We start from the raw sequence: 27,812 nt of genomic DNA on the forward strand, positions 1-27,812 counted from the left end.
ATTGCCTTTAGCAACCTATGTGTGATTATTTTTTTCATATAAACAAGTGGATGGTTTTCAGGATATAATTTTTTAAGCCACTCCATGTATACTACTTCTTGTCCAGGAACTTCCTCTTTCTCTGGACTTCTAGGACAGCAGACTGTCTCTCTTAACACTCTTTGGCCACTTTCAGACGAGCGAGTTGCATACTGTGGACTCACAGCATGAGTATAAGACAGCTTCCGTCCTAAACTTCCAGCACTAGTGGGGTCGCATAGTATTATATTGATCTATGATGCTATGTAACCCTTACAGTTCTGGAACGTATTGGATAACACTGACAGCATTATGTCAGTATGCAATTCGCTCGTCTGAAAGCGGCCTTTGTCAGAACAGGAAAGAGAGGGTTGGTAACTCAATTAAAGAAATGCACCTTCCAGTGGTGTGGCTGGTCAGGGCTTCTTCTCATTACACTCATTAATGCACTTCTCCTCTGTTGGCATGTTTATGAAGGTCTAGCAAGAGAACAACCATTCTGGTCCTTCAACTACTATTCTAGTGAGGATTACCATGCAGTTAAATCCTTCCCTGTTCAGCAAAGTCATACACTGAGATTACTGTCTTCTCTGACTGAGAACATTTATATCTCTCAGATTTCTTCTACAGGAGGACAATATTTGGTATCTAATTTTTGCAATAGTATGAAAAAAAATTCCAAACAATCACATTTTATATTTATTTTTCTATAACTATTGAGTTTAAAAAATAAATAAAACATTTTAGTGGAAGTGTCTCTCTAGATTAGAATTTTGCCATTGAATTGTGCTGTGCATGTGTTTGGCCTGTGGGATATTTCAACATATTATCCTGTTTGTGTCATACATACTTACAGGTCCACGCTCCCGAGCAGCAGCTCTATCGCCACAGCAACCAGACCGGCCTGTGGAGTGGTCTGGCATGTCAGCACGCAAGAGCATCCGGCCCTGGCACTCTATGCATGCTGACGTCACCATAAGGTGACGTGGGGCGCTGGCTGGTGTGTCTCCAAACTTTTTCACCGCGGGCTATTTAAAAAGGCGACTGCTGGTCACAGTCAACTGTCATTGCGTCTTCTGAGCCTCACTAGCCTGCTTGCTTCTGACTGTGTGTTTCCAGATCCTGACCTCCTCCTAACTGCCTTTTGGACCTCTCTCTGACTGCCAACTTTGCCTATCGTATCATTTAGTTCAGACCCGGCCTGGTATTTTGACTGTGAGTTGTCTCTTGCCTTTGTATTGTCGTTCTCCTCTAGGCTTTGACCTTGGCTAGTATTCTGATTTCTGCTTTGGTCTTCTGATTTGGTTTTTGGTATCTGGTTCAGACTTTGACCTGGTTCTGTCTGACTACCACTTTTAGGTCCTGTGAACTTAGCAGTGTAGGGAACATCACCCAGTTGGGGGTCGCCATTTAGGGTGAATTGTCCAAGTAGGTAAGGGATAGTGGGGGTGGAGAATAGGGGGGGGGGGCACTTTTCCAAACCTACGTGACATACTTTTGTCTCTGCATATTTTTAATGGAAGCTTTTCTACATTTTATTCTAGCTGTTAAGCGTTAGTACTTCTCCTATACATACTATATATTTGGTGCTGAATGTAAGTGAGCGTACCTTTCTTGCAGCTTCCACTGTGGATGGAGGGGCAGAAGCAGTTCTCATCTGTTTTAACATAAAGAGGAGTTTATAAATATAGAATCATACAATTTAATCAGAATATTAACAAGTATTTGGATGAGGCTCACACAAGTAGTAAACAGTCCACATATTACTACCCAGCATCAAGATCTGCATAAACTGTGCTCCACTGTTATCCACAGTATGATCAAACACACAAGCCTGCATAGGGTAGTCTGAAACAGCCACTGGGGCAGCATGCGCTTCAAGTTTTATTTTTTTATTACAAACACCTTATACACCTCTTGCATTTTTTTGCATAACGCATATGTTTGAATGGTGTTTTTCAGTGGCACTTTCTGCAAAACAAATGTGGGGATGGCATTTTTTTTGTTCAGGAATTATTTTCCTCTATAGAGAAGGAGATTAAACAAAAATGAGAAAAAATATCAAAAGCTTTAACATGCTGCTTTTTAGGGGGGAAGAACCCCACCAGAGAGATAAAAATTTCACAATTTAAAAACTGCCTGGAGGCAGAAAAGGCTTGTCTGCCCTGCATTTCATATCGCCTAAAGACTTTCAATTAACATCTAAAGCTGGCATTTTTATGGCACAAAACGCACACAAAAAATGCATGTGCACAAAATGCCACAAAATACCTATGTATGTTTACAGCCAAAGTTGACTGGATTCTCTGGTACTTGAACCTGGCATTTTATCCAAGGTTTTCTTCATATTTTCTTCTAAAATATCACCTTCCGGTTTCTTAAATTGGGAAAATCGAACCTCATAGCTTAATTAGCCAGTATAAATGTTCTGCCGATCACCCGATGAACTAGCAAAACGTTCATTAATCAGGTGAAATGATCTTTCATGCAGCTCATTAAATCATTGTTTCTGGGCAGCAGATCGTGCCATTTGAAAAAAGATCTGCTGCCCAGGAACAATGAATCTGTATGAGGACGAGCAATGGCAGTAGTGATCGCTCATCCACATACAGTGCAGGTGACCACTACATGTAACTGCAGCTCTTCCCCTCCAGTGACAAGCAGGCAAGTATAGGGATGGAACGGTTCCTTCCTGATAACTGCCTGCCAGGTCAGGCTGTGTAAATCCAGCAATAAGGCATCCATCAGACCACACTGTTACACATTGCACTATGGAAAGAAACTACAATAACATGTGTACTGCAATAACTACGGGCTGCATGCAGTTCCTGGGCTATGTTTTTTTCCATATCTAGTGTATGGTGTACACAGGGAAAAATGGCTGCGAGTCTTAAAAATGAGGATTACTAATATTTAATAAGCAGCTTACTGGAATTTTAGAGAACTACATTCATTTGCAATCAGGCTTAATACCAGGTAACAATTGGCTGCTATTAGTGTTTAGGCGTAATCCTTATGCCTACAGGTTACAAATGCCAGTTCTCAGCTGTTCTAGCTCCGTTCAGACAGGAGAGTCTCATTCTGCGGGAGTGAGTGTTTCACATTTTGCCATCAGGTACGTGGAGTGTGAGAAACACAGCTTCCAGCCAAAAGATGTGATAAAAAAAAAAAACTCTAAAATTCTTCCATGTTATGTAATTGGAAATGTATGAACCTGATTGAAGCATTGTGAGAAGGTGACACAGGCAATTTGCACACTCCTTAGCCAATACTGACAGAGCTGATTAACACTCGATTTACTGGCAACTTACAATCGACATAATAAAACCTGTGAAATGAACACGAAGCGGATTCACAGAAAAACCAGGCACCTTTTTGTTCAGAAAACCAGGCACCTTAACCACCTCCGGACCGCCTAACGCAGATGTGCGGTCCGGAGGTGGCGGCCCTGCGCAGAGTCACGCATATATGCGTCATCTCGCGAGGGCCGGGATTTCCTGTGAACGCGCGCACACAGGCGCGCGCGCTCACAGGAACGGAAGGTAAGCGAGTGGATCTCCAGCCTGCCAGCGGCGATCGCTCGCTGGCAGGCTGGAGATCCGAATTTTTTAACCCCTAACAGGTATATTAGACGCTGTTTTCATAACAGCGTCTAATATACCTCCTACCTGGTCCTCTGGTGGTCCCTTTTGTTAGGATCGACCACCAGAGGACACAGGTAGGTCAGTAAAGTCGCACCAAACACTACACTACACTACACCCCCCCCCCCCGTCACTTATTAACCCTTTATGAACCCCTGATCACCCCATATAAACTCCCTGATCACCCCCCTGTCATTGATCACCCCCCTGTCATTGATCACCCCCCTGTCATTGATCACCCCCGTCAGGCTCCGTTCAGACGTCCGTATGATTTTACGGATCCACGGATCGGATCCGCAAAACACATGCGGACGTCTGAATGGAGCCTTACAGGGGGGTGATCAATGACAGGCGGGTGATCACCCATATACACTCCCTGATCACCCCCTGTCATTGATCACCCCCCTGTAAGGCTCCATTCAGACGTCCGCATGTGTTTTGTGGATCCGATCCATGTATCCATGGATCCGTAAAAATCATGCGGACGTCTGAATGGAGCCTTACAGGGGGGGTGATCAGTGACAGGGGGGTGATCACCCTGATCACCCCCTGTCATTGATAACCCCCCTGTAAGGCTCCATTCAGACGTCCGCATGTGTTTTGTGGATCCGATCCATGTATCCATGTATCCGATCCATGTATCCATGGATCCGTAAAAATCATGCGGGCGTCTGAATGGAGCCTTACAGGGGGGGTGATCAGTGACAGGGGGGTGATCACCCTGATCACCCCCTGTCATTGATAACCCCCCTGTAAGGCTCCATTCAGACGTCCGCATGTGTTTTGTGGATCCGATCCATGTATCCATGGATCCGATCCATGTATCCATGGATCCGTAAAAATCATGCGGACGTCTGAATGGAGCCTTACAGGGGGGGTGATCAGTGACAGGGGGGTGATCACCCTGATCACCCCCTGTCATTGATAACCCCCCTGTAAGGCTCCATTCAGACGTCCGCATGTGTTTTGTGGATCCGATCCATGTATCCATGGATCCGTAAAAATCATGCAGACGTCTGAATGGAGCCTTACAGGGGGGGTGATCAGTGACAGGGGGGTGATCACCCTGATCACCCCCTGTCATTGATCACCCCCCTGTAAGGCTCCATTCAGACGTCCGCATGTGTTTTGTGGATCCGATCCATGTATCCATGGATCCATAAAAATCATGCGGATGTCTGAATGGAGCCTTACAGGGGGGGTGATCAGTGACAGGGGGGTGATCACCCTGATCACCCCCTGTCATTGATAACCCCCCTGTAAGGCTCCATTCAGACGTCCGCATGTGTTTTGTGGATCCGATCCATGTATCCATGGATCCGTAAAAATCATGCGGACGTCTGAATGGAGCCTTACAGGGGGGGTGATCAGTGACAGGGGGGTGATCAGGGAGTCTATATGGGTGATCACCCCCCTGTCATTGATCACCCCCCTGTCATTGATCACCCCCCTGTCATTGATCACCCCCCTGGTAAGGCTCCATTCAGACATTTTTTTTGGCACAAGTTAGCGGAAATTTTTTGTTTGTTTTAGTTTTTTCTTACTAAGTCTCATATTCCACTAACTTGTGTCAAAAAATAAAATCTCACATGAACTCACCATACCCCTCACGGAATCCAAATGCGTAAACATTTTTAGACATTTATATTCCAGACTTCTTCTCACGCTTTAGGGCCCCTAAAAAGCCAGGGCAGTATAAATACCCCACATGTGACCCCATTTCGGAAAGAAGACACCCCAAGGTATTCGCTGAGGGGCATATTGAGTCCATGAAAGATTGAAATTTTTGTCCTAAGTTAGCGGAAAGTGAGACTTTGTGAGAAAAAAACAAAAAAAATCAATATCCGCTAACTTATGCAAAAAAAATAAAAAATTCTAGGAACTCGCCAGGCCCCTCATTGAATACCTTGGGGTGTCTTCTTTCCAAAGTGGGGTCACATGTGGGGTATTTATACTGCCCTGGCTTTTTAGGGGCCCGAAAGTGTGAGAAGAAGTCTGGGATCCAAATGTCTAAAAATGCCCTCCTAAAAGGAATTTGGGCCCCTTTGCGCATCTAGGCTGCAAAAAAGTGTCACACATGTGGTATCGCCGTACTCAGGAGAAGTTGGGGAATGTGTTTTGGGGTGTCATTTTACATATACCCATGCTGGGTGAGAAAAATATCTTGGTCAAATGCCAACTTTGTATAAAAAAATGGGAAAAGTTATCTTTTGCCAAGATATTTCTCTCACCCAGCATGGTTATATGTAAAATGGCACGCCAAAATACATTCCCCAACTTCTCCTGAGTACGGCGATACCAGATGTGTGACACTTTTTTGCAGCCAAGGTGGGCAAAGGGACCCACATTCCAAAGTGCACCTTTCGGATTTCGCAGGCCATTTTTTACACATTTTGATTGCAAGGTACTTCTTACACATTTGGGCCCCTAAATTGCCAGGGCAGTATAACTACGCCACAAGTGACCCCATTTTGGAAAGAAGACACCCCAAGGTATTCCGTGAGGGGCACGGCGAGTTCCTAGAATTTTTTATTTTTTGTCACAAGTTAGCGGAAAATGATGATTTTTCTTTTTTTTTCTTTTTTCCTTACAAAGTCTCATATTCCACTAACTTGTGACAAAAAATAAAAAATTCTAGGAACTCGCCGTGCCCCTCACGGAATACCTTGGGGTGTCTTCTTTCCAAAATGGGGTCACTTGTGGCGTAGTTATACTGCCCTGGCAATTTAGGGGCCCAAATGTGTAAGAAGTACTTTGCAATCAAAATGTGTAAAAAATGGACTGCGAAATCCGAAAAGTGCACTTTGGAATATGTGCCCCTTTGCCTACCTTGGCTGCAAAAAAAGTGTCACACATCTGGTATCGCCGTACTCAGGAGAAGTTGGGGAATGTGTTTTGGGGTGTCATTTTACATATACCCATGCTGGGTGAGAAAAATATCTTTGTCAAATGCCAACTTTGTATAAAAAAATAGGAAAAGTTGTCTTTTGCCAAGATATTTCTCTCACCCAGCATGGTTATATGTAAAATGGCACGCCAAAATACATTCCCCAACTTCTCCTGAGTACGGCGATACCAGATGTGTGACACTTTTTTGCAGCCAAGGTGGGCAAAGGGGCACATATTCCAAAGTGCACCTTTCGGATTTCACCGGTCATTTTTTACACATTTCGATTGCAAAGTTCTTCTCACACATTTGGGCCCCTAAATTGCCAGGGCAGTATAACTACGCCACAAGTGACCCCATTTTGGAAAGAAGACACCCCAAGGTATTCCGTGAGGGGCATGGCGAGTTCCTAGAATTTTTTATTTTTTGTCGCAAGTTAGTGGAATATGAGACTTTGTAAGAAAAAAATAAAAATAAAAAATCATCATAATTTTCCGCTAACTTGTGACAAAAAATAAAAAGTTCTATGAACTCTCTATGCCCATCAGCGAATAACTTAGGGTGTCTACTTTCCGAAATGGGGTCATTTGTGGGGTTTTTCTACTGTCTGGACATTGTAGAACCTCAGGAATCATGACAGGTGCTCAGAAAGTCAGAGCTGCTTCAAAAAGCGGAAATCCACATTTTTGTATCATAGTTTGTAAACGCTATAACTTTTACCCAAACCATTTTTTTTTTGGCCAAACATTTTTTTTTTATCAAAGACATGTAGAACTATAAATTTAGCGAAAAATTTATATATGGATGTCGTTTTTTTTGCAAAATTTTACAGCTGAAAGTGAAAAATGTCATTTTTTTGCAAAAAAATCGTTACATTTCGATTAATAACAAAAAAAGTAAAAATGTCAGCAGCAATAAAATACCACCCAATGAAAGCTCTATTAGCGAGAAGAAAAGGAGGTAAAATTCATTTGGGTGGTAAGTTGCATGACCAAGCGATAAACGGTGAAAGTAGTGTAGTGCCGAAGTGTAAAAAGTGCTCTGGTCATGAAGGGGGTTTCAGCTAGCGGGGTTGAAGTGGTTAAAGGGATTGTCAAGCCAGCAAAGGGGGGCAATACGGACAATCACGGTACATTAGTAAGTGCCATGTATGAATGCTATTTGCTGAAGTGAGACAACCCCCTGAACGCTGTGCCGCCCAGCCAACAAGTTCATCTGGTCAGCAGTCGCACTGTGGACACCCATAGTGCCTACCAGGCTAAGCCTTTATGGGCGCTTTGTAGATACCTAAAATGGGTCGGTCTCTTGACAGATGTAATTAGCAACCAACGGAAACAAGTTTAAGGTTAGATGTGTGCAAGTGATGGAAGGCAGCATGGTCTGTCCACTCCAGCACCAGCTGATCTATGAGGAAACAATAGAAACTGCCAAAACAAAGCGGTGTTTAAGCCACAGGGTCCACAAACCTTCACTCGGGACTTCTTTTTTTAAACATAACAAATCATAAAAAAGAAAGAAAAAGAAAAAATTCTGACATATCATGGTGACATGTCAGAAATTTTGTATGGTGGGGGTCCAGGTGCTGAGCCCCCCCCTCCCCCCCCCCCCCCCCCCCTCCTGCTGATTGCTAAAACAAAGGGGCAGAAGGCCCTTTGTTTCTGTTCTGCTCACCTCTACTCAGAGAGTGGCGCAAGCAGGGTAGGCATTCTCCTAAAGTCTATGGACTCTCTATCAATATGCACATCTCTCCCCCGGACAGCTGAACAGGAATGAAGGGGCACAATGCTCAGCGGAGCAATCAGTGGGGGTCTCAGCACTCAAAGCTTCTGACATGTAAAATGACAGCTATCCTTAAAGGAAAAATAGTAAGCCACTTACTAATGTACTGTTGTTATCCATATTGCTTCCTTTGCTGGCTTGGTTCATTTTTCTAACACATTATACACCGCTCTTTTCCATGGTTACAACCACCCTGAAATCCAGCAGCGGTGCTTGTACACTATAAGAAATATTCCAGCCTCCTCTCTAGTCGCCGGAGGAGCCCACGTAAGCTGGTGCTTTTTTCTATAGTGTACAAGCACGACCATGCTGCTGCATGCAAGGTGGTCATATCCATGGAAACTTTCTCTGCATAATAAATGCTCCTTGCTGAAGTGCCAAAATGCCTTTAGAGTAAAAATCCACTGACAACATAATTGTTAAAAACTGTACCTGCTCCAAGTGATCCTCATGCATTATTAATCCAAGTCCATTATACATTAATCCAAGTGATCCACATACAGTATACTGTAGATGCTGTGCGGTACACAACCGCTGCTAATTACTGAGTGTGGAGCGGTTCTCACCGCCATGTCCTTTTATACCATTAGTCACTGCTCTACATGCCCTAAGCTGACACTTCTGTCTGAACTGAGCTAGAACAGCTGAGAATTGGCTATTGTTGCCCGTCAGTATAAGGATTACGCCAACATGCAGACAGTTTTTACCTACTATTAGGCCTGACTGCAAATTAATTGTAGTTTTGCTAAATTCTAATAAGGCTACTTTCCCACTTGCGCTTTCCCTTTCCTATGATGGATCTCAATAGCGGGGGAAAACTCTTCCATTTTATCCCCATTTAATGTCAATGGGGACAAAACTGAACTGAACGGAACGTAGTGCACCAAAATGCATTCCTTTCCGTTTGGTTGCGTCCCCATCGCGGAGAGAATAACGCTGCAAGCAGCGTTTTTCTGTCCACCATGTTGTGTGGAGCAAGACAGATCTGTCCTGATACACAATGGGGACGGATCGGTTTTCTCTGACACAATAGAAAACAGATCCGTCCCTTATTACTTCAATGGAGTTCATGACGGATCCGTCTTGGCTATGTTAAAGATAATACAACCGGATCCGTTTATAATGGATGCAGGCGATTGTATTATCAGAACGGAAACGTTTTTGCTGAACCCTGCCAGATCCAGTAAAAACGCTAGTGTGAGGGTATCCTAAAGAATCACTCCCATTTTTCCCTATGTTGTCATGTGTTTGTAGTACAAATACTGAGATCTCGATACTCCCGCAAAACTGAAAATAAGGCCCTAGCTTTGGATGATACAGTGTGGTTGGACTGTGAGGGTAAGTAAAAAGACGGTAACTTTATATAAGCGGTCACCACTAACCTGTACCAAAGACGCTGTCCTTCCCTTCTTCAGATCTGCCACTGCCTGCCGGCCAGACCGCCCTTTGTTGCTTGAATTACACTTGTAACAACTCCACTGAATCTGACCTCCTGCTTCCACTTTGCAGTCCTTTCCCAAAAGACATAGAGAGTGGTACAAATGTCCACAGCTACGGAGAAAAACAATTAGAATAAACATAAATTGTAACACTTGGGCCTCATGCACAGAAACATAGTTTTGGTCCATTTCTGATCTGCTTTTTTTTGCAGATTACACATGGACCCATTAATTTCCACAGGTCCACAAAAATGCGGACATGGAAGCACGTCTCTATTTGTATAGCAATTCCACAAGTTATAGAACATAGTCACTGATACGTCACTGGTTATGTGGCTACCCAAGTGAGAAGCAGGTGGTGGACATTTGTTGGTGGGCATAGGCAATCTATGAGTCCCAGGTGTTATAATACTTGTATCGGCGAGGATACTAGTGAGTTGCTCATTAGTCAAAGTTATCTAATCTCATCCTAAATGCCAAATATGGAATAGATTATTTCTTCCAGGCACGATCAATCATTTCTTTAGCTGCTAAAAAGATAAAATGATCAGCTTGTAATGAACTTGAGGAAGGTAAGGGGATTTGTAGGGCTTTCCATGGGTCTCCTATTGAGTAAAGTATGGAAAATGGTATGGGCTAGGTCGTATAAACAAGATCAGAAGCATACGACCACACAAATCCCCCCAAAAAGGAACTTGTCACCATTAGAGAAGCATGATCTCAAGCAAATGAGGGGCCATGTACAAGCAAATGAAGAGGTTATAGGCAGATTCCAATGTATTGGTGGTTTGTATGGAGCAATAGGAGAGTATGCACCATGCATCAACCCAGGATACTCTGTCCCCCAGAGTTTGTCAGATACGTTCTGAGATTTGTTGTCACATGTCCCATCCTAAGGCCTAGTTCACACTTGGTGAGCGATTTCCATCAGTTATTGTAAGCCAAAACCAGAAATGGAGCCTACACACAGATGAGGTATAATGGAAAGATTTGCTCCTGTTCCGTGTTTTAGACCCACATCTGGCTTTGGCTCATAATAACTGATGGAAATAACTGACCAAATAACTGAAGTGTGAACTAGGCCTAAGGCTATGCTCACACAAGACTGTTAGAGGGGTTTTTCCACTTACACTAGTACATAGGTCATCTCTCTGATATTACCTGTGTCCTCCTGGACGGAAAACAAAGCAAAGTAAGCTGAGAAGGAGCAGAAAAATCTCAGTTAACAGTATGTCGTGCAGACTGTATGCAGGGGCAACTCCACATAGCTGCAGATAATGGCTTGATGTCAGAGAGGACACTCTAATTTTGGCAATTTCTGCTGTACAGCCCAGTAAAATACAGCAGTCGTAGAGACTTGCATTTGAGGCATCACAGTGAAAGAATTAATGGCTCTGGTATTTTCAATGACCCCAGTGGGTTAATTTAACTTGTTTTGAGAATTTGCCTAGAGTTTAATTGTAAAGGTGCGTTTCAATAAAAAAATGTTGGGGCATATGAACCTTTACTCCCCTCCCCCACTCCTGGTCAAAGAATAAAGGGGAAGTTGTCCCTTTGGCTTTTGCCCTACACATATATGCTAAAGATATGTCATAACTTCAAACAAGGTGAAACTTGTTTTTGCACAATGTCTGTGCTTCTTTATACAATCATAACTGTGAAGGATCCAGTGTTTTTGGGCTTCCCTAAAGTCTTTTTCAGCCATATTATTCCCTGTTTCAGCTGCAGAGCTAGATGCATTTCTCACACAAGCGATGAGTGTCTCACTTCTGTGAAATCCGCCAGCACTGTATTGCTGTGACGTCCATTTCCTTACTTCCCACTATGTTTGTTTTCAGCTCCGGAGCCCACAGAACAGATAAGGAGGGAGAAATCACATTTACAGACACACAGGAGGCTCCTATATTCTTCAAAAGTAGTGCAGCAGCAGTTATTTTATCAGGCTCAGGATCTCAGCTAGATCTGACACACGCCCCCACTTCCTCTGTGTTCTCTGTGTGTCTTCTGTGTCTGTCTTACTAGGGCCGAATCTTGCTTGACAACAGGCAGTGGACTGCAACTTAGGTGGAAGCGAGACCTGTAGTGGCCATGGCTTTACAGCTTTTTCAGGTGGATGCTGGCAGATTTTTTAAATTAAGCGATTTACAAATTTGCTATGTACACCATTCTCTATTAAATGAAATTAAATTGTGTGAAAGTACAGTGACTCTAAGTATTCTCACAATGCCAGTCTAAATGTAAATGTATTGGGTTCTCTGGGACTTGCAACTGCACTTTGGAAGAACATTTACTGAGTGCTGTCTCCCCTCACTGCTGAAGACAGACTGAAGTCATTTATTGAGCCCCTCTTCAGCAGCTTCTTCCTCCTCGTTTTTTTAATCAGCAGAGGTCTCACCACCCATCAAAGCCTTTAGGCCCCATTCTCATGACCGTATGGCTGTTGTGTGCGTGTTGCAGTCCGCAAACAGTGGGTCTGCAATACATGGCACCAGGTGTGTAAACTCCGTAATGCGGACCCATTGACTTGAATGGGTCCTCAAGCTGCAACATATGGCAAAAGATAGGACATGTCATACCTTTTGCGGTGCGGAGGCAGGACCCGGAAGCAAACAAACACTTGGAAGCCCTTTCGTAGGCTTCTGGGTGCGTGTCTCTGGATAAGTCATAAGTATCTAATAGGTGGGGGTCCGACACCCGGGACCCCTGCTGATCAAATGTTTGAGAATGCACCGGCATTGGCAGTAGTCTCTCTGAAACCAAGCACAGTGCTGTACATCGTATAGTGTCTGTGCTTGGTATCACAGCTCAGCCTCGTTCACTGTGACCAATGAAAGTGACGTCACTCGGCCTAGGAAAAGCTGTGAGAAGGTCCTGGATCTACTGTGAGCACTGGTGCCTTCTCAACAGCTGATCGGTGGGGCTTCCAGGTGTCTAACTTCCACTCATCAGATACTGATGACCCATGCAGAGGATAGGTCATCAGTGTAGAACTCTTGGAAAACCCCTTTAATATTACACTATGATATATAAAAAAAAATCCAAAGTGCAGTTATTCTTTAAACATTGATTGCCTATGTTTAGTATAAACCATCAATGTGCACCCACTGCACAATGTCCATACGGCGAGCTGTGCCTGGTACAGTGGCGCATTAGTTTCAGTTATGTTCAAGATATTGGAATGAGTTTCAGTACAGATGAGATGTTTTGTGAATGAAGGGAACAGTCTCCATCAGTCGAACACTGATAACCTATTCTAAAGAGCCCTGAAAAATCTGTTTTAGCCGTGCAACTGTGAAAAATTTTCAATGCCAAATTACATCCTCAGAGTCAAAATTACAATATATGAACTGTGCTCTGTATATCCTACATAATAAAGGGAACAACCTTCATGCTGTGCCTTTCTGAGGAACAGCAAGTAATTAAGACAAAGAATTATGATGCATTCTGCATGTAGAGAGTCAAAAACAAAAAAATCCTGCTGGGGAAAGGAGAGCGCTTAATGTCACTAGTATTTCAAAAGATAAGCGAGTCAAATTGAAAAAATACACAATAACAACAGGAAAAGAAATGGTCATTACGTTAAATCCCAGCAAACACTGGAATTACACTATTCTTTATTGGTCTGGCCACATGAATCCAACTCCAGGGATTGCCCACAGAAAAGGAAGGATGGGGATATACTATATCTGGAATATTTTTTTTTACGTATTTATCATTTACATTTTTTTTTAAAAGTATAACACGGTCTATACACAATGTTAGGTTTTTATTTTTGTATGTATTTATGGGAAAAGGGGAAACCAGACATGTAACCTGTGCACTGTGAGAAATATTCATGTGGAACTGTACTAACGTTTATAACTGCACAGCCCAAGCTTACACTCTAATTCTGTAACCCTGGGCACACATTGATAAAGGTCACTAAAAAAGTTAGAAGGACAAGTGATGTTAAAAGCAGTGACATTTCCTCTAAGCTGCTCTTTCTGCTTCATACGCTATTAGGATGCCTTTTGGACTTATTCATCCGAATGTCGCCGAGTCAGATAAACTGGCATAGTCACATAGAACCACTATACAGAGATGATACAGAAGTGTGTCATACATGTATCATTCTAAAATCACTACAATTTCAAGTTGTTGCCAATAATTGGTTTGATCTAGGTGGTCTTAAAGGGGTTGTAAAAGAATAGAGGTTTTTTTGTCAAACCACCTCATTCTGCTGGACCTGCAAGGGGAGGGTGACTTACTGTACCTGCTTCCCCACGCTGGCTCCCCTCTACTTCTCCTGCAGGCCTGGACTCCTCTGCTGGGCTCTATCAATGTCAACATCCAGTTTGATATTGCCACAGCCACTCACAGGTCCGGCTCCTCTTGTGTTATATGACCATACGTCATGACACAAGGGCATGACACCCACTTATTCATGCGGTTACCCCCAAAATGTTGTGCAGTACGGGACAGGAACTAGTTCTGTGTTCTCCTATGGGTTCTCCTAAGAAATGTGGCCTGAGAGTCTATGCTATCTGGATATATACAATAAAAAATGGGAAAGTACATATGTACCTCTGCATTTATAGACTTTGACACGTCTTGCTGTTTGTACTGTAATTGTGAATTGGAGCTGAGTGAATATTGCACAGGTGTGCCTTAGACTGCCCACAATAAAAGACCACTCTGAAATGTGCACATCTCCGTCGTATAGAGTTGATCAGATTGTTGATTGTGGCCTGTGAAATGTTGGTCCACTCCTCTTCAATAGCTGTGCAAAGTTGCAGAATATTGGCAGGAACTGGAACACACTGTCGTATAAGCTGATCCAGAGCATCCCAAAGATGCTCAATGGGTGACATGTCCGGTGAGTATGCTGGTCATGCAAGAACTGAGATGTTTTTAGCTTCCAGGAATTGTGTACAGATCCTTACAATATGGGGCCGTGCATTATCTGCTGCAACATGAGGTGATGGTCATGGATGGATGGCACAACAATGGGGCTCAGGATCTCGTCACGGTATCATTCAAAATGCCATCAATAAAATGCACCTGTGTTCGTTTTCCATAACATACGCCTGTCCATACCATAACCCCACCACCACCATGGGCCCTTCGATCCACACCATTGACGTCAGCAAATCACTCACCCACACGACGCCACACACGCTGTCTGCCATCTGCCCTGAACAGTGAAAACCGGGACTCATCCATGAACAGAATGCCTCTCCAACGTGCCAGACGCCATCGAGTGTGAGCATTTGCCCACTCAAGTCGGTTATGACGACAAACTGCAGTCAGGTCCAGACCCCGATGACGACGAGGAGCATGCAGATGAGCTTCCCTGAGACTGTTTCTGACAGTTTGTGCAGAAATTCTTTGGTTATGCAAACCGATTGTTGCTGCAGCTGTCTGGGTGGCTGGTCTCAGACGATCATGGAGGTCAACATGCTGGATGTGGAGGTCCTGAGCTGGTGTGGTTACATGTGGTCTGCGGTTGTGAGGCCGGTTGGATGTACTGCCAAATTCTCTGAAACGCCTTTGGAGACAGCTTATGGTAGAGAAATAAACATTCATTGCACGGGCAACAGCTCGGGGAACATTCTTGCAGTCAGCATGCCAATTGCACACTCCCTCAAACATTGCGACATCGGTGGCATTGTGCTGTGTGATCAAACTGCACATTTCAGAGTGGTCTTTTATTGTGGGCAGTCTAAGGCAGTGTTTCCAAACCAGTGTGCCTCCAGCTGCTGCAAAACTACAACTCCCAGCATGCCCGCACAGCCAAAGGCTGTCCAGGCATGCTGGGAGTTGTAGTTTTGCAACAGCTGGAGGCACACTGGTTTGGAAACACTGGTCTAAGGCACTGTGCAATATTCATGCTGTCTAATCAGCACCTTGATATGCCACACCTGTGAGGTGGGATGGATTATCTCGGCAAAGGAGAAGTGCTCACTAACACAGATTTAGACAGATTTGTGAACAATATTTGAGAGTAATGGGTCTTTTGTGTATATAGAAAAGGTTTCAGATCTTTGAGTTCAGCTCATGCAAAATGGGAGCAAAACCAAAAGTGTTGCATTAATATTTTTGTTCAGTGTATATATATTACATGCTTCTGTATGACAAAACTGTATGTATGCCAAAAAAAAAAAAACAGTTCCTGCACAACCCATTTAAAGGAGTTGTCTCACTTTTCTGGCTTGATTCATTTTTCCATCATGTTATATGCTGCTCGTATATCCAGGGGTTACAACCACCCTGTAATGCTTGCACACTATAAGAAAAAGTGACACCCTCTCTGGTGGCTGGGACTGTGGGAGCGCAAATAGGCATGCATGCGCAGGAGCTTCTCGTCCCGGCCACCTGGTATCTACACTGCAGCCGTGGCCGTAACCCTTGGAAATGAGCAATGTATAATGTGATGGAAATGTGAATCAAGCCAGCAAAGGAAGCAATATGGACAATCACAATACAATTAATTGTATTAACTTTGAGGTATATTTATTACGTTTTAAGCGTCGGTCTGAATAAAGCCCTAAGCTGGCAGTGGATCCTCTGGAGTTATGAAGAGACGCTGGCCTCTCCATAGCTTCGGCACATCCAGCGCCAGTTCTAAATTTAAGACAGTTTCTTAGCTGTCTTATATTTACACCATTTTCTAAACCTAAACCAGGCATAGAAAATGATAAATGAGACAGGCCTGCAGTCCCGCCCCAGTTTAGAACTGGCGAGAGCGAGGAAAATTTGCAGATAGTGGGGCAACTAACCGTCGCACCGCCATCAGTGCCTGAAATACGCCTAATTTAGGCATATTTTAGATTAGTAAATGACCCCCTTTGCCTACATGATAAATACATATGTCTTGAACACTGCCAGAGAAGTAAGTATCAGTGTATGTGCACCCGTACATATGTTTTGACTTTGACTGAAGTGTCAGGATGGTTTTGTAGTTTTGGACATGTTTGTGCACATGAGCAATATCACTATATCTGGCAAATACATGAGTTGTATTCTGCATTTTAGCAGTCCTTTCCCTGCACAAGACCGTTACCTGTTTTGAGTTCTGCAGAATGGAACGTCCTGCCCATAATAGAACTGTCCTATACTTGTCACATGTTCTATTTTTTTATTTTTATCGGAGTGGCCGTGCAAAAATATGGAAACAGAATGCACAAGGAGTAAATTCAGTTTTTTTAAGCGGAACCATTGAAGTGTGTGGATCCGCATATCGGCCTCATACAGAGAAAACAGAGAAACATGACCTTTTCTATGATAATACTGTGTACAGTTCTGGGCTCCAGTGAACAAAGCAGACATAGCAGAGCTGGAGAGGGTCCAGAGGAGGGCAACTAAAGTAATAACTGGAATGGGGCAACTACAGTACCCTGAAAGATTATCAAAATTAGGGTTATTCACTTTTAGAAAAAAGACGACTGAGAGGAGATCTAATTAATATGTATAAATATATCAGGGGGCAGTACAGAGATCTCTCCCATCAGCTATTTATCCCCAGGACTGGGACTGTGACGAGGGGACATCCTCTGCGTCTGGAGGAAAGAAGGTTTGTACACAAACATAGAAGAGGATTCTTTACGCTGGGTTCACACCTAGGCGTCTCTCAAACGCGCGTTTCTATGCGCGTTTTTGTCGCGCGTTTTATGCGCGTTTTTTTTAATAGTGATTGACAGCACTATTAAAAAACGCGTTTGTCACGCGTTTGGGTGATTGACAGCAGTGTTGTCCAAAGAGTCTATGGCCCAAACGCGCCAAAAAAAGCTCCTGTACTTGTTTGAGCGTCGGGGCGTTTTACAGCGCGATCGTACGCGCTGTAAAACGCCCAGGTGTGAACCCTTCCCATAGGGAATCATTGGTTCTTGCCTGTTGTGCGTTTTACAGCGCGTAGGAACGCGCTGTAAAACGCTCAGGTGTGAACCCAGCGTTACGGTAAGAGCAGTGAGACTATGGAACTCTCTGCCTGAGGAGGTGGTGATGGTGAGTACAATAAAGGAATTCAAGAGGGGCCTGGATGTATTTCTGGAGCGTAATAATATTACAGGCTATAGCTACTAGAGAGGGGTCGTTGATCCAGGGATTTATTCTGATTGCCTGATTGGAGTCGGGAAGGAATTTTTATTCCCCTAAAGTGAGGAAAATTGGCTTCTACCTCACAGGTTTTTTTTGCCTTCCTCTGGATCAACTTGCAGGATAACAGGCCGAACTGGATGGACAAATGTCTTTTTTCGGCCTTATGTTATGTACCATGTAATATATATTACAACTTTCTTATATTCACTTGTACTATTGAATTATGCAAAGTTCTGTGAAAGGTTAGTGACCATTTAAATAACATAGTAAATGTTTAATGTGGCATTTACCTGAAAACAACGATTTCATCTGATGATTCTTGTCTCTTCTTGTACTGTTGCAGACAGATACAACAGTAATCCTGCTTTGGTACTAGTGCCTTGGTAATAGAAGCTTTGAGGTTGCGCAATGACCAGTGAAGGTCTTGGTTCAATAAGCTTGTGGTGGTTTCCAATAGTGTCTGTGTAAAAAGGAAATAAGAAGCTTACAGGAATATCCTGGTAACTTAAAAGCTATGAACCTTAGGAGGAATTTTATTATTATACCTTTACACTCATTTCGAGCTAAAAATATTTTTTTCAATTGGTCTTTATTGACCATTTTCAGCTGTTTTCCCTGCATAGAAGGCTTTCTGTGTACACAGAGTCCCATCAGACAGCAGGTCTGACGGCTCATGTGGAGATTTTATCTCTGAACTCCTGACAGCTCAAATACTCATTATAGCTACATCCTCCTCAAACTGATAATCATACGGCTTCAATAAAAGTTTGAGCTGCCAGGAGTTCAGAGAAAAGGAATAAATATGAGCCACCAGAGCTGCTGTCTGATGGGACACTGTAAAGAGAAAGCCTGCTACTCTACAAATACACAGAAGCTGACAGCTATACAGGGAAAACGGCTGCAATAAAAAGACCAACTGTACATGTGATTTTTAGCTCAAAATGAGCAGAATGCAATAATAAAAGATGCCTCCAAAAGGTGCCCATAGCCTTTAACTTTAACGTTATACCCTATCCCCCACTGATCACAAAAATGGGGACCTGTGAACGGAGCGGGAGGTTGAGCATGTGCACTGATGTTTCATTCAACTCTATGGGACTGCTATGGGTGTAGCTGATCGCTGTACTCTGCCCTCTCTGGCAGTCCCATACAGACTTGGGGTGTGAGGCCCCTGTTTTTGTGATTAGTAGGAGTCCTAGCAGTCAAACACATGTGGTACTAACCGTAGAGTAGTGTGGGGCGATGCTAGAGGAAGAGTTGCCCCGGGAGCCAAGCTGTAAGTGGGCACCTGTGCACTGTTGCATATAATGCCATTCACTTTGTCGTTGGCACACTGCGTGGATCCCGCCATCTCTATTCAGTGAATGAGCTATAATGGCGAAAGTGCAATGCACGCAGTGCGTTGCTGTGACAGAGTGAAAGATATTACCTCGGTTGCATGCTGCATGCTGCTCCCTGACTGGCTCAGGCCTGCAGCCTATGAGGGCGTCGGGTGCACTGCGGAGTCATCACAAAGCATGCGCCTGGCTCTCTCATAGGCTATGCGATTTCAAGGCTTAAACCAGGGTGCTGTCAGGGCTGTGTCATGGTGGTAATGGACCGTGACACTTGTTGCCGGTGGCAACGTGTTGTTTTAGCATGTGTGGTCACTTCCCCTTTTAGTCTGGTGTTCCTTCCTATTTTGGTGTGTACGGGGTTAAGGTGTGTGCAAGGTGGAGATGGGTGTGGCCTCATGGCTCTTCTTATGTTGGAGTTGTGAGCTGAGGTCAGTTGTTTGTCTGCCAATGTAGGAGAAAGAGCTTTACTCTTCTCTGGATGAGTCACCTGTCCATGTGGGCCTCCTTGTGTAATATCAAGGTATTTTGCTATGTCTCCCTATGTTCTCCTTCTTGTTCCCTACCTTACATATTGTTATGTTTGGTGTGTGTTTGTTTTGAGGATTTATTATGTCTAGTTTGGTGTTCAATGTCTTGTATGTTTGGTGTAATGCTCGGCATGGTTGCTACACATCCCCTTGTTTGCCTGTGCCTCCGGAAGGGAGACTCAGGGATCCCCAGAGGGGGAACCACTAGTCAGTGTGCAGCTGTGCTGGGGCCGACATGCATCCTATCTGCATGGGGGTCCAGGCAGTTTGTGGTTTGCTGGATTCCATTTTTGTGTTTTGTGCTGTGTCCTGTGAGGTGAACAGGTTCCAGTACATCTGCATGGGGTCCAGTCGTGTTTGCAGTGGCAGGTAAGTGCGTGTTGTTCGGGGCTCTTACCTGCCGATCCAGTCCCTAGGCCAGTGAGACTCCTGTTCATCCATGTCTTGGATCAGGCATCCTCAAACTGCGGCCCTCCAGCTGTTGCAAAACTACAACTCCCAACATGCTCGAACAGTCTACAGGTATCAGCCTACAGCAGGGCATTGTGGGAGTTGTTTTACAGCTGGAGGGCCGCAGTTTGAGGATGCCTGTCTTGGATGAACAGGTCGTCTCATCCCCTTTGTCTACTTGAGGGACTATCAGGGCAACTCAGGGTCCTAGGTTTCCTGGGTATTAGCCGTCCTACCATCCAGGTCCGCTCATAAGGTGAGGAGTTGGGCGAGGATTAGGGATGTAATATGAGGTGACCAGCTCCCTTATCCTAGCCTCTGGCCTAGTTGCTTGTCCGTCTGCTTTACATTGTACGGTGTTTTACAGTATGTTCCACAAGGAGGCCCACGCGGACAGGTGACTCATCCAGAGAGGAGCAAAGCTCCTTCTCCTACAAAGGCAGACAAACAACTGACCTCAATATCAACTCCAACATAAGAAGAGCCACGAGACCACACCCAGCTCCACCTTGCACACACCTTAACCCCGTACACACCAAAATGGGATGGAACGCCAGACTAAAAGGGGAAGTGACCACACATGCTAAAACATGTTGCCACCGGCAACAAGCATGCACGGCACAAGTGTCACGGTCAACTACCACCAGACCATGACACAGCCATGACAGGTGAACACTTTGGGCTTAAAGGGGTTGTACAGTGCAAAGATTCTGATGACCTATACTCAGGATAGGTCACTAATATAAGATAAGCAGGTGTCTGACTCCTGGCAGCCCTGCCGATCAGCTGATTGAAAAGGTAGTGGCACTCATAAATGCTGCTTCCACTTGAAAATTACCTGTGCAACGTCTCGCTTGTAGCGCCGCTACCCCTTCAAACAGCTGAATGGCGGTAGTGCTGGGAATCGTAACCTTGTCAATCTGATATTGATGACCTATCCTGAAGATAGGTCTTGAATATCTTTGTGCTGCACAACCCCGTTAAGTGGTGTCTGACCAGCAGGCCCATGGGAGACAGTAGTACTGGACCTGCTGTAATAATTCTCCTTATTAACTTTATAACGAACAAGCGCAATACATTAAAGCTCTACGCAGTGAACAGATGAAAGTCAATGTCACTTCGTCTAGTGGACCTGGCGATTATGTGATCGCTGGGTGTCTCGGGAACAGAGCGGAGCTGCTGCCGATCAGTTCTGTCTACGTAAATAAGGGCGTCTCCACAGGTTACGGGGTGCCATACGTGGCTTGTCCTGGGAGCTGGCAACCCACGCTGCACCACTGTGTTCATCCTTCTAAGAAAAGATGTCCCTGAATTGTTGTTTTATGGTGATTAGTAATATTATACACATATTTAGTAAAACAGACATGTCAGGATATCACATAACACGTTTCTGTTCGTCATACTACTTATTGTGCGAAAACCCCAGCATTACCTGCTCATAGCTAAATGTATCCAACATTCCTAATACCAAGCCTTGGATTTCGCCTAATTTTCCTCTCCCGTACACAGGATCCTAAAATCAGAAACAAGTAAATAATAAAGGACCTTCATATGTAAGGTCTGTTGGTTTATATATGCATTCCATGAATGGGGCCTGAGCAGCAGTAACCCGGCACGGCCACTACACTTCTCCCCGCTCCATCCACTGTGTTATTACCGGTGATGGCGGCGGCTGCTGTGAACACCTGATCACGTTGGCTCCACACCAATCTAATACTGGCTTTTTAGAAAAGTGGCGAGAAGCTTAAATAGTTGCAAATTATTGCTCACATATGGCGTGTGCCATAATTTGCTACTCTTTTATGACATTATTGTAGCGTAAAAGCATTAGTTAATCTCCCCCATAGTCTGGACAAAACTCAGTAGTTTAAATTATATTTACATTATCAAGCTGGTTAAGAGCCACGAAACCTTTGGACGTTTGTTTTCACAGTGTGTCAAAATTTGCACTTTTAGTCTACAAGGAATAACTTCAGATTTCAACTAACCTCACCTCGTGGCTCTGTTTTCTGCACTAAAAAGGGTGTTTTCCAGGACTAACATACTGATAACTTGATCATAGGTCATCAGTATCGGACCAGTGAGGGTCCAAGACCTGGCAGCCATATCGATCAGCAGCCATAGTTCTGGAAGCAAACAGTATATACAGTAGAGCCAGAACACCACAGCACCATATACTGTATAGTGGCCATTCCAGGTACTGCAGCTATGCTCCTATTCAATGGGAGCTGAGCTGCAGTGCCAGTTATGCACAGTAAATCTTCTAACAATGATTCAGGTTCACATTTAAAAGTTTATATTTTTTAAACCAATACCACTTTACACAATACAAAAAAATGAAACGAAACGAAAAAGAACAAAATGTTTTCAGAGAATAGAGAATGCAGAGAAAAAGTGTAGATTTTATTATTTTAGCTTATGAGCCGTGGCCACAAGTGTGCAATGAAGAGCACGGTCCACCCCCACCTGTTAAAAACTCCAAATGATTTCAAATATGGAGCGAAAGCTGCAAAACGCAGTGCGACATTAAGGGAAATTCACGTCAGCAATAAGGCCGGCTAATGAGATATCTGGGTAGCAGTAAGTCAGGGTTGAGACTCATGCTCTGTAATTGGCGACTAAGGAGTGTTTCTGAACACAATCAGGGCAGTTGGGAAAGTGCCGGGAATACTCACTTCACAGTTAGAGACAAAAAGGAAATGACAGGAAGACTAGACGCCTACACACCAAGAGCCACCACAACTGCATGTGTTGCTAAAGTAGATCTGCGTAATGGGCACAATAAGCAACAATACAAGAAAATCCTGTTTTGAGAACTTGACCTTTAATTATAAAATAAATAAAAAACATGAAATAAAAATTAAAAAGTATTGGATGTCACTGCATGCCATAATTCTGGCTTCAAAAGTCACTAAAATAGGGCTTTGCAACTTTTTGGCCCTATTTGCACAAAAGATGTTACAACATTTAGTATTTGATTTTATTTGCTCCAGTTTTGAAAAGTGGTTGGGGAAGTGAGTTAGATGTATCAACTGTCACAAAAATTGTAGTCACCTTACTTACAGAAAATAAAGTAACCGCTCAAGACAGAAGTGTTAAAGGGGTTGTCCCACGAAAAATATTCTACAGTTTTCACACCAGCACCTGAATACTTTTGTAATGGCATGTAATTAGAAATTTAGCATAGCCAATAAGTTATTCAATAAAATGTATCTCTCTAGTGCCATCTGCAGTTTTTATTTTCTTATTTCTTTGACCTGCTCACTGAGATGGCCGCACATGCTCAGTTTCATCCTTCATCTGCCTCCTGAACTGCAATAGGGAGAGCTGAGACACGCCTCCTTAGCTGCAGCAGGAAAGACACGCCCCTTGAGCTTTCAGAATGGGGAGATCTCTGGATCCATGTGAGGTACAGGGCTGGTTCTAGCGTTGTTATAAAGAGGTTGTCATGTACTATATGATGTTTGATTTTAATTTTTTTACATTAGTCATGGGATTCCCCCTTTAAAGGGAGTCTGTCAGACACTTTTCACAATTTATAGCAGGAGCAATACCCAACAGAACAAGCAACTACCATTGCCAACATACATGTTTATCACCAGGGTGTGAAGTCATTGCCCAGAAAAAAAACTTTTATTGATATGCTAATCTGGGTGGGCTTTCCTATGGAAAGTGCCCAAAGCCACCACCTTCTGCTTAATTTCAGCATCTCCCCTTCTTTGCCATCACTGTGTAGCACTTCCAAATCTCGTGCAGGTGCCCTGTCCCTGTCTTACGCATCTGCACACTATATTCTGTTCTGTGAGCTAGTGCCTCAGTATATGTTCTGAGCATTTGCTGTGGCCTTTTACCCTTGTGGCTCACACTAGCCCACAGAAGGGAGTGTAGTGTGCAGGCGCTGGAATAAAGGGAGAGGGCAGCTGTATGAGATTTGGAAGTGCTGCACAATGGTGTCAAGGGAGAGGGGAGGGAGGCTTGAGAGAATAGGGGAGAAGCTTAAATTGGGTAGAAGAGGCAGGGTTGCGCACTTTCCAAACAAAAGCCCCCCCAGTTGCGCACTTTGAGTCACATTTGCATATCAGTAAAAGTTATTTTTCGGCCAATGACTTCACACCCTGGTGATTTACAGGTATGGTGGTTATATGTTCTGCTGGCTATTGCTGGTAGTATACATTGTGAAAAGTGGGTGACAGATTCTCTTTAACAATGCATCAAATTTATCAAACACTGCGCAACAATTGATAAATTTGCCGCAAATGACAGCAACACAAACTCCTGCAAAATGTGGCGCGCCTCAGTCCACAATTGTCCTCCCCTCAGGCTCAGCGGCGCCGACGGAGCCCTTCAAAGGACCCTCCACGCTTTCAGGCCGCAGGTACAGCTTCTGCTTGTGGGCCCAGGCGTGGGAGGAATCCGGCCAGCAGGCGGAGCCCTCGAGCAGGCCTGGGAAGGTCTGTCCAGCGATGCACCTGCTCCCTCCAGTGTTCAGGACCAGGTATGGCGGGCCTTACCCAGGAGATGATTGTGGATGAGGCCCCTCGGCATGAGCAAGTGTTGGGAGACCACGGGGCAGCTGCGGTCCATAGCAGCAGGCCCTCGGTGAGGTTGCAGCAAGACCCTCCAGGCTCCGCCTTCTCTGGGGCGTTGAGTGAAGACCATGGATGTCACGTCTCTGGTCCCGGCCGGGCCAGGGGACAGTCGGTGGATCGCCTTTCAACGGTGTCGTCGCAGAGGGAGGAACGTCAGGAGGCAGGATCTTCGGCTGATGGGGTCACAGCACCCAGGCAGCCAGGTGAGGCGATCTGGGGACCTTTAGTGCAGTTACTTGCTAGTTCGTCTGGGGGGGCCCCAAGGGGAGTTGGGTAGGGGGTTAGGGCAGTTGCTGGGGGGTTTGGTGGGGTTACTGGCTGGTTGGGTGCGGGAGGGTCGTACCAGTTACCGGCTTGGGGGGAAGTTTTGGTGGGACAGGACAGCCTGTGTTCGGTCCGCAAAGTGCTACGGCATCAGTGCAGACGCAGGCGGGTACTTCCGAACATGAGGATAGGGTGCGGCTGGACAATAAGGCGAGGGGGAGGTATACGTCTGCTTTGAGGAGCCGTTGGGGGCCCATTTGAAGCAGGAAGTTAGAGACAAAACTTGGCGAGGGGAGTATGGAGATTTTTTCCCTGCTCCCCTTGGAGAAGTTTAACCTGGATAAGGCTAGGAAGGATGAGGGTAAAAAAGAGGAGGAGAAGCGCCAGTACCGGTTAATACCGTGCACGTTCCCAAATTGGTTACAGGCGTTTGCGATATTTGCCAGCGTGGTAGGAAAGAAGGCGCCGGAGTGATGCTCTGCGCTGTTTTGCTATCTAGACTCCATTAGGGAAGCGTATCGTGTGTATGGGGGGCAGACGTGGCTGCGTTACGATGAACAATTTAGGCAGCGTAAGGCGGTGCGTCCGAGTATTAGATGGGATCACAAAGATATAGCTTTGTGGTTGAAGGTGACCGCGCCGTTTAGGTCAGCCCAGTCCTTTCGGGGAGAATCAGGAGCTCAGTCGTTTCGGGGCGAGTCAGGAGCCGGAGGGCAGTCGGCCTTTTCAGCAGTCAGCTAAGGGACTGTATTTCCTATTCAATGAAGGGGGGGGGGGTGCAAGTTCACGCACGAGTGCTCTAGCTGTGGGGGGTCCCATGGAGCCACACGGTGCTTCAGGGAGGTTAGGCAGAGGGGAGGCGAGGGTGCTAGCAAAGGGGGTGACGCCGGTTCTAGTTTCTCGCTAGATACCCGGACGCGATGGCCGTGGAACTGTTGCGGGAGGGTTTCCTGTGGGGGTTTCATATCCCTTTTGTTCCGTCGGGGCCGGTGTTGATTAGAAAGAATTTGCGGTCTGCTAGGGAACACCCAGGCGTAGTCGCTGAGAAGCTGGAGAAGGAGGTGAGCTTGGGTAGGATGGATGGGCCTTTTTCGGAGCCCCCGATAGAGAATTTGCGCCTGTCGCCTCTGGGGGTGGTTCCGAAAAAGGAGGCGAATAAATTTCACCTCAGTCATCATTTATCCTTCCCAAAGGGATCGTCTGATCCAGCGTTATGTTCGGTGGTCTATACCTCGTTTGACGCAGCAGTGCAGTGGGTTAAACAGTTCGGGAGGGGGGCATTGATGGCTAAGACAGACATCGAGGCCGCGTTCCGGTTGCTGCCGGTTCACCCGGATAGCCTGCATTTGTTGGGGTGTTTTGGGGATGGGGGGTTCTTCGTTGATCGTTGTTTACCGATGGGCTGTTCGCTATCGTGTGCGTACTTTAAGGACTCGCCTGGATGTGAATCTATCATTCACTATTTAGATGATTTTCTGTGTATTGGCCCCGCGGGTTCAAAGGTGTGTTCTTTATTGCTGCATTCACTGGAGGTGCTGTTCGCTGCGTTTGGTGTTCCCCTGGCGGTGGAAAAAACGGTGGGTCCCGCGACGGAATTCAGCTTCCTGGGCATAGTGATCGATTCGGAGCGCATGGAATGTAGACTGCCCCGGGACAAGCTGGAGGATTTGAAAAGGGAGGTGGGAAGGGTGCAGCGATTAGCAAAAATTCAGCTGAAGGAGCTGCAGTCGCTCCTGGGTAAGCTCAATTTTGCTTGCCGCATAATGCCCATGGGGAGGATTTTTAGCAGGCGATTGGCGGCTGGAACAGCGGGGGTAACGGCACTGCATCATTACATAAGGTTAGGGAGGGAGTTGAGGGAGGATTTACGGGTGTGGGCATTGTTTCTGAGGCAGTACAACGGCCGTGATATGTTCATGTGGGATGTGGTGGAGGAGTTTGACTTTGACCTTTTTTCTGATGTGGCGGGAGGATGTGGCTATGGGGCTTATTGTTCGGGGCAATGGTGTGTGAACTGACGCTTGGGTGAGTAGAGGCTGGGTGAGGGATTTGGCGCTGCTGGAACTTTTCCCCATAGTGGCAGCAGTCTTATTGTTGGGGGAAAGGTTTAGGAATAAGAAGGTCCGGTTCCACTGTGATAACCTGGGAGTGGTGCAGGCAATTAACGGGTTGTCTGCCTCGTCCCCTCTGGTGGTGCGGTTGTTACAGAGGTTGGTTTTAGAGTGTTTGACCATCAATGCGTGGGTGGTAGCTGTGCACATGCCAGGGGTTGACAACTGTGTTGCTGATGCTCTCTCGTTCTCAGTGGGAGCGTTTTCGACAGCTGGCTCCAGAAGCGGAGGAGGACGGGCTGGACGGCCCGAGCTGCCTATGGGAACTCCTGGAGAAGCCGTAATGGGGCTCATCCAGTCCTCATTAATGCCCGGAACGTGGGAGACCTATCACAGGGCATGGCAGTGTTGGGAGGCTAGATTGGGGGTGGGGGATGAGGAGTCAGAGATAGCATTGCTGTTATTTATAGGTCAGTGTAGGGAGGACGGGTGGTCTGTTTTGAAGTTGAATGGTTGTATGGCTGGTCTAGCTTTTGGTTTCAAGCTGCGGAAGGTGCTGGACGTCACTAAGTCCTTCCTGGTGGTGAGGGCACTGAAGGGTTGGCGGCGTTTGAGGACAGTCGAAGGCCGGTGTCGTTTTCCCTGCTCCTGCAGTTGGGTAAGCAGCTGGAAAAAAATTTGTGTTTCTTTGTGGGAGTTGCGGTTGTTCAGGTTGGCTTTTTCATTGGCGTTCTTTGGGGCTTTGCGGTTAGG

The 27,812-nt window shown here is 45.3% G+C and overlaps 1 protein-coding gene across 1 annotated transcript in view; it reads right to left on the minus strand.

The window, feature by feature from the left end:
- VPS8 (VPS8 subunit of CORVET complex) overlaps positions 1 to 27,812 on the minus strand; it is a 146,207-nt gene that overhangs the window by 11,943 nt on the left and 106,452 nt on the right. The window contains exons 22-25 of the mRNA XM_044303766.1: positions 21,588 to 21,668; positions 18,132 to 18,301; positions 9,709 to 9,877; positions 1,628 to 1,675 (exon numbers count right to left, since the gene is read on the minus strand). Coding sequence (XP_044159701.1) covers positions 1,628 to 1,675; positions 9,709 to 9,877; positions 18,132 to 18,301; positions 21,588 to 21,668 — 468 coding nt within the window. The remainder of the gene's footprint in view (positions 1 to 1,627; positions 1,676 to 9,708; positions 9,878 to 18,131; positions 18,302 to 21,587; positions 21,669 to 27,812) is intronic.

This window comes from Bufo gargarizans, chromosome 8 (assembly GCF_014858855.1).
Source record: "Bufo gargarizans isolate SCDJY-AF-19 chromosome 8, ASM1485885v1, whole genome shotgun sequence".
In the NCBI taxonomy this organism is placed as follows: Eukaryota; Metazoa; Chordata; class Amphibia; order Anura; family Bufonidae; genus Bufo; species Bufo gargarizans.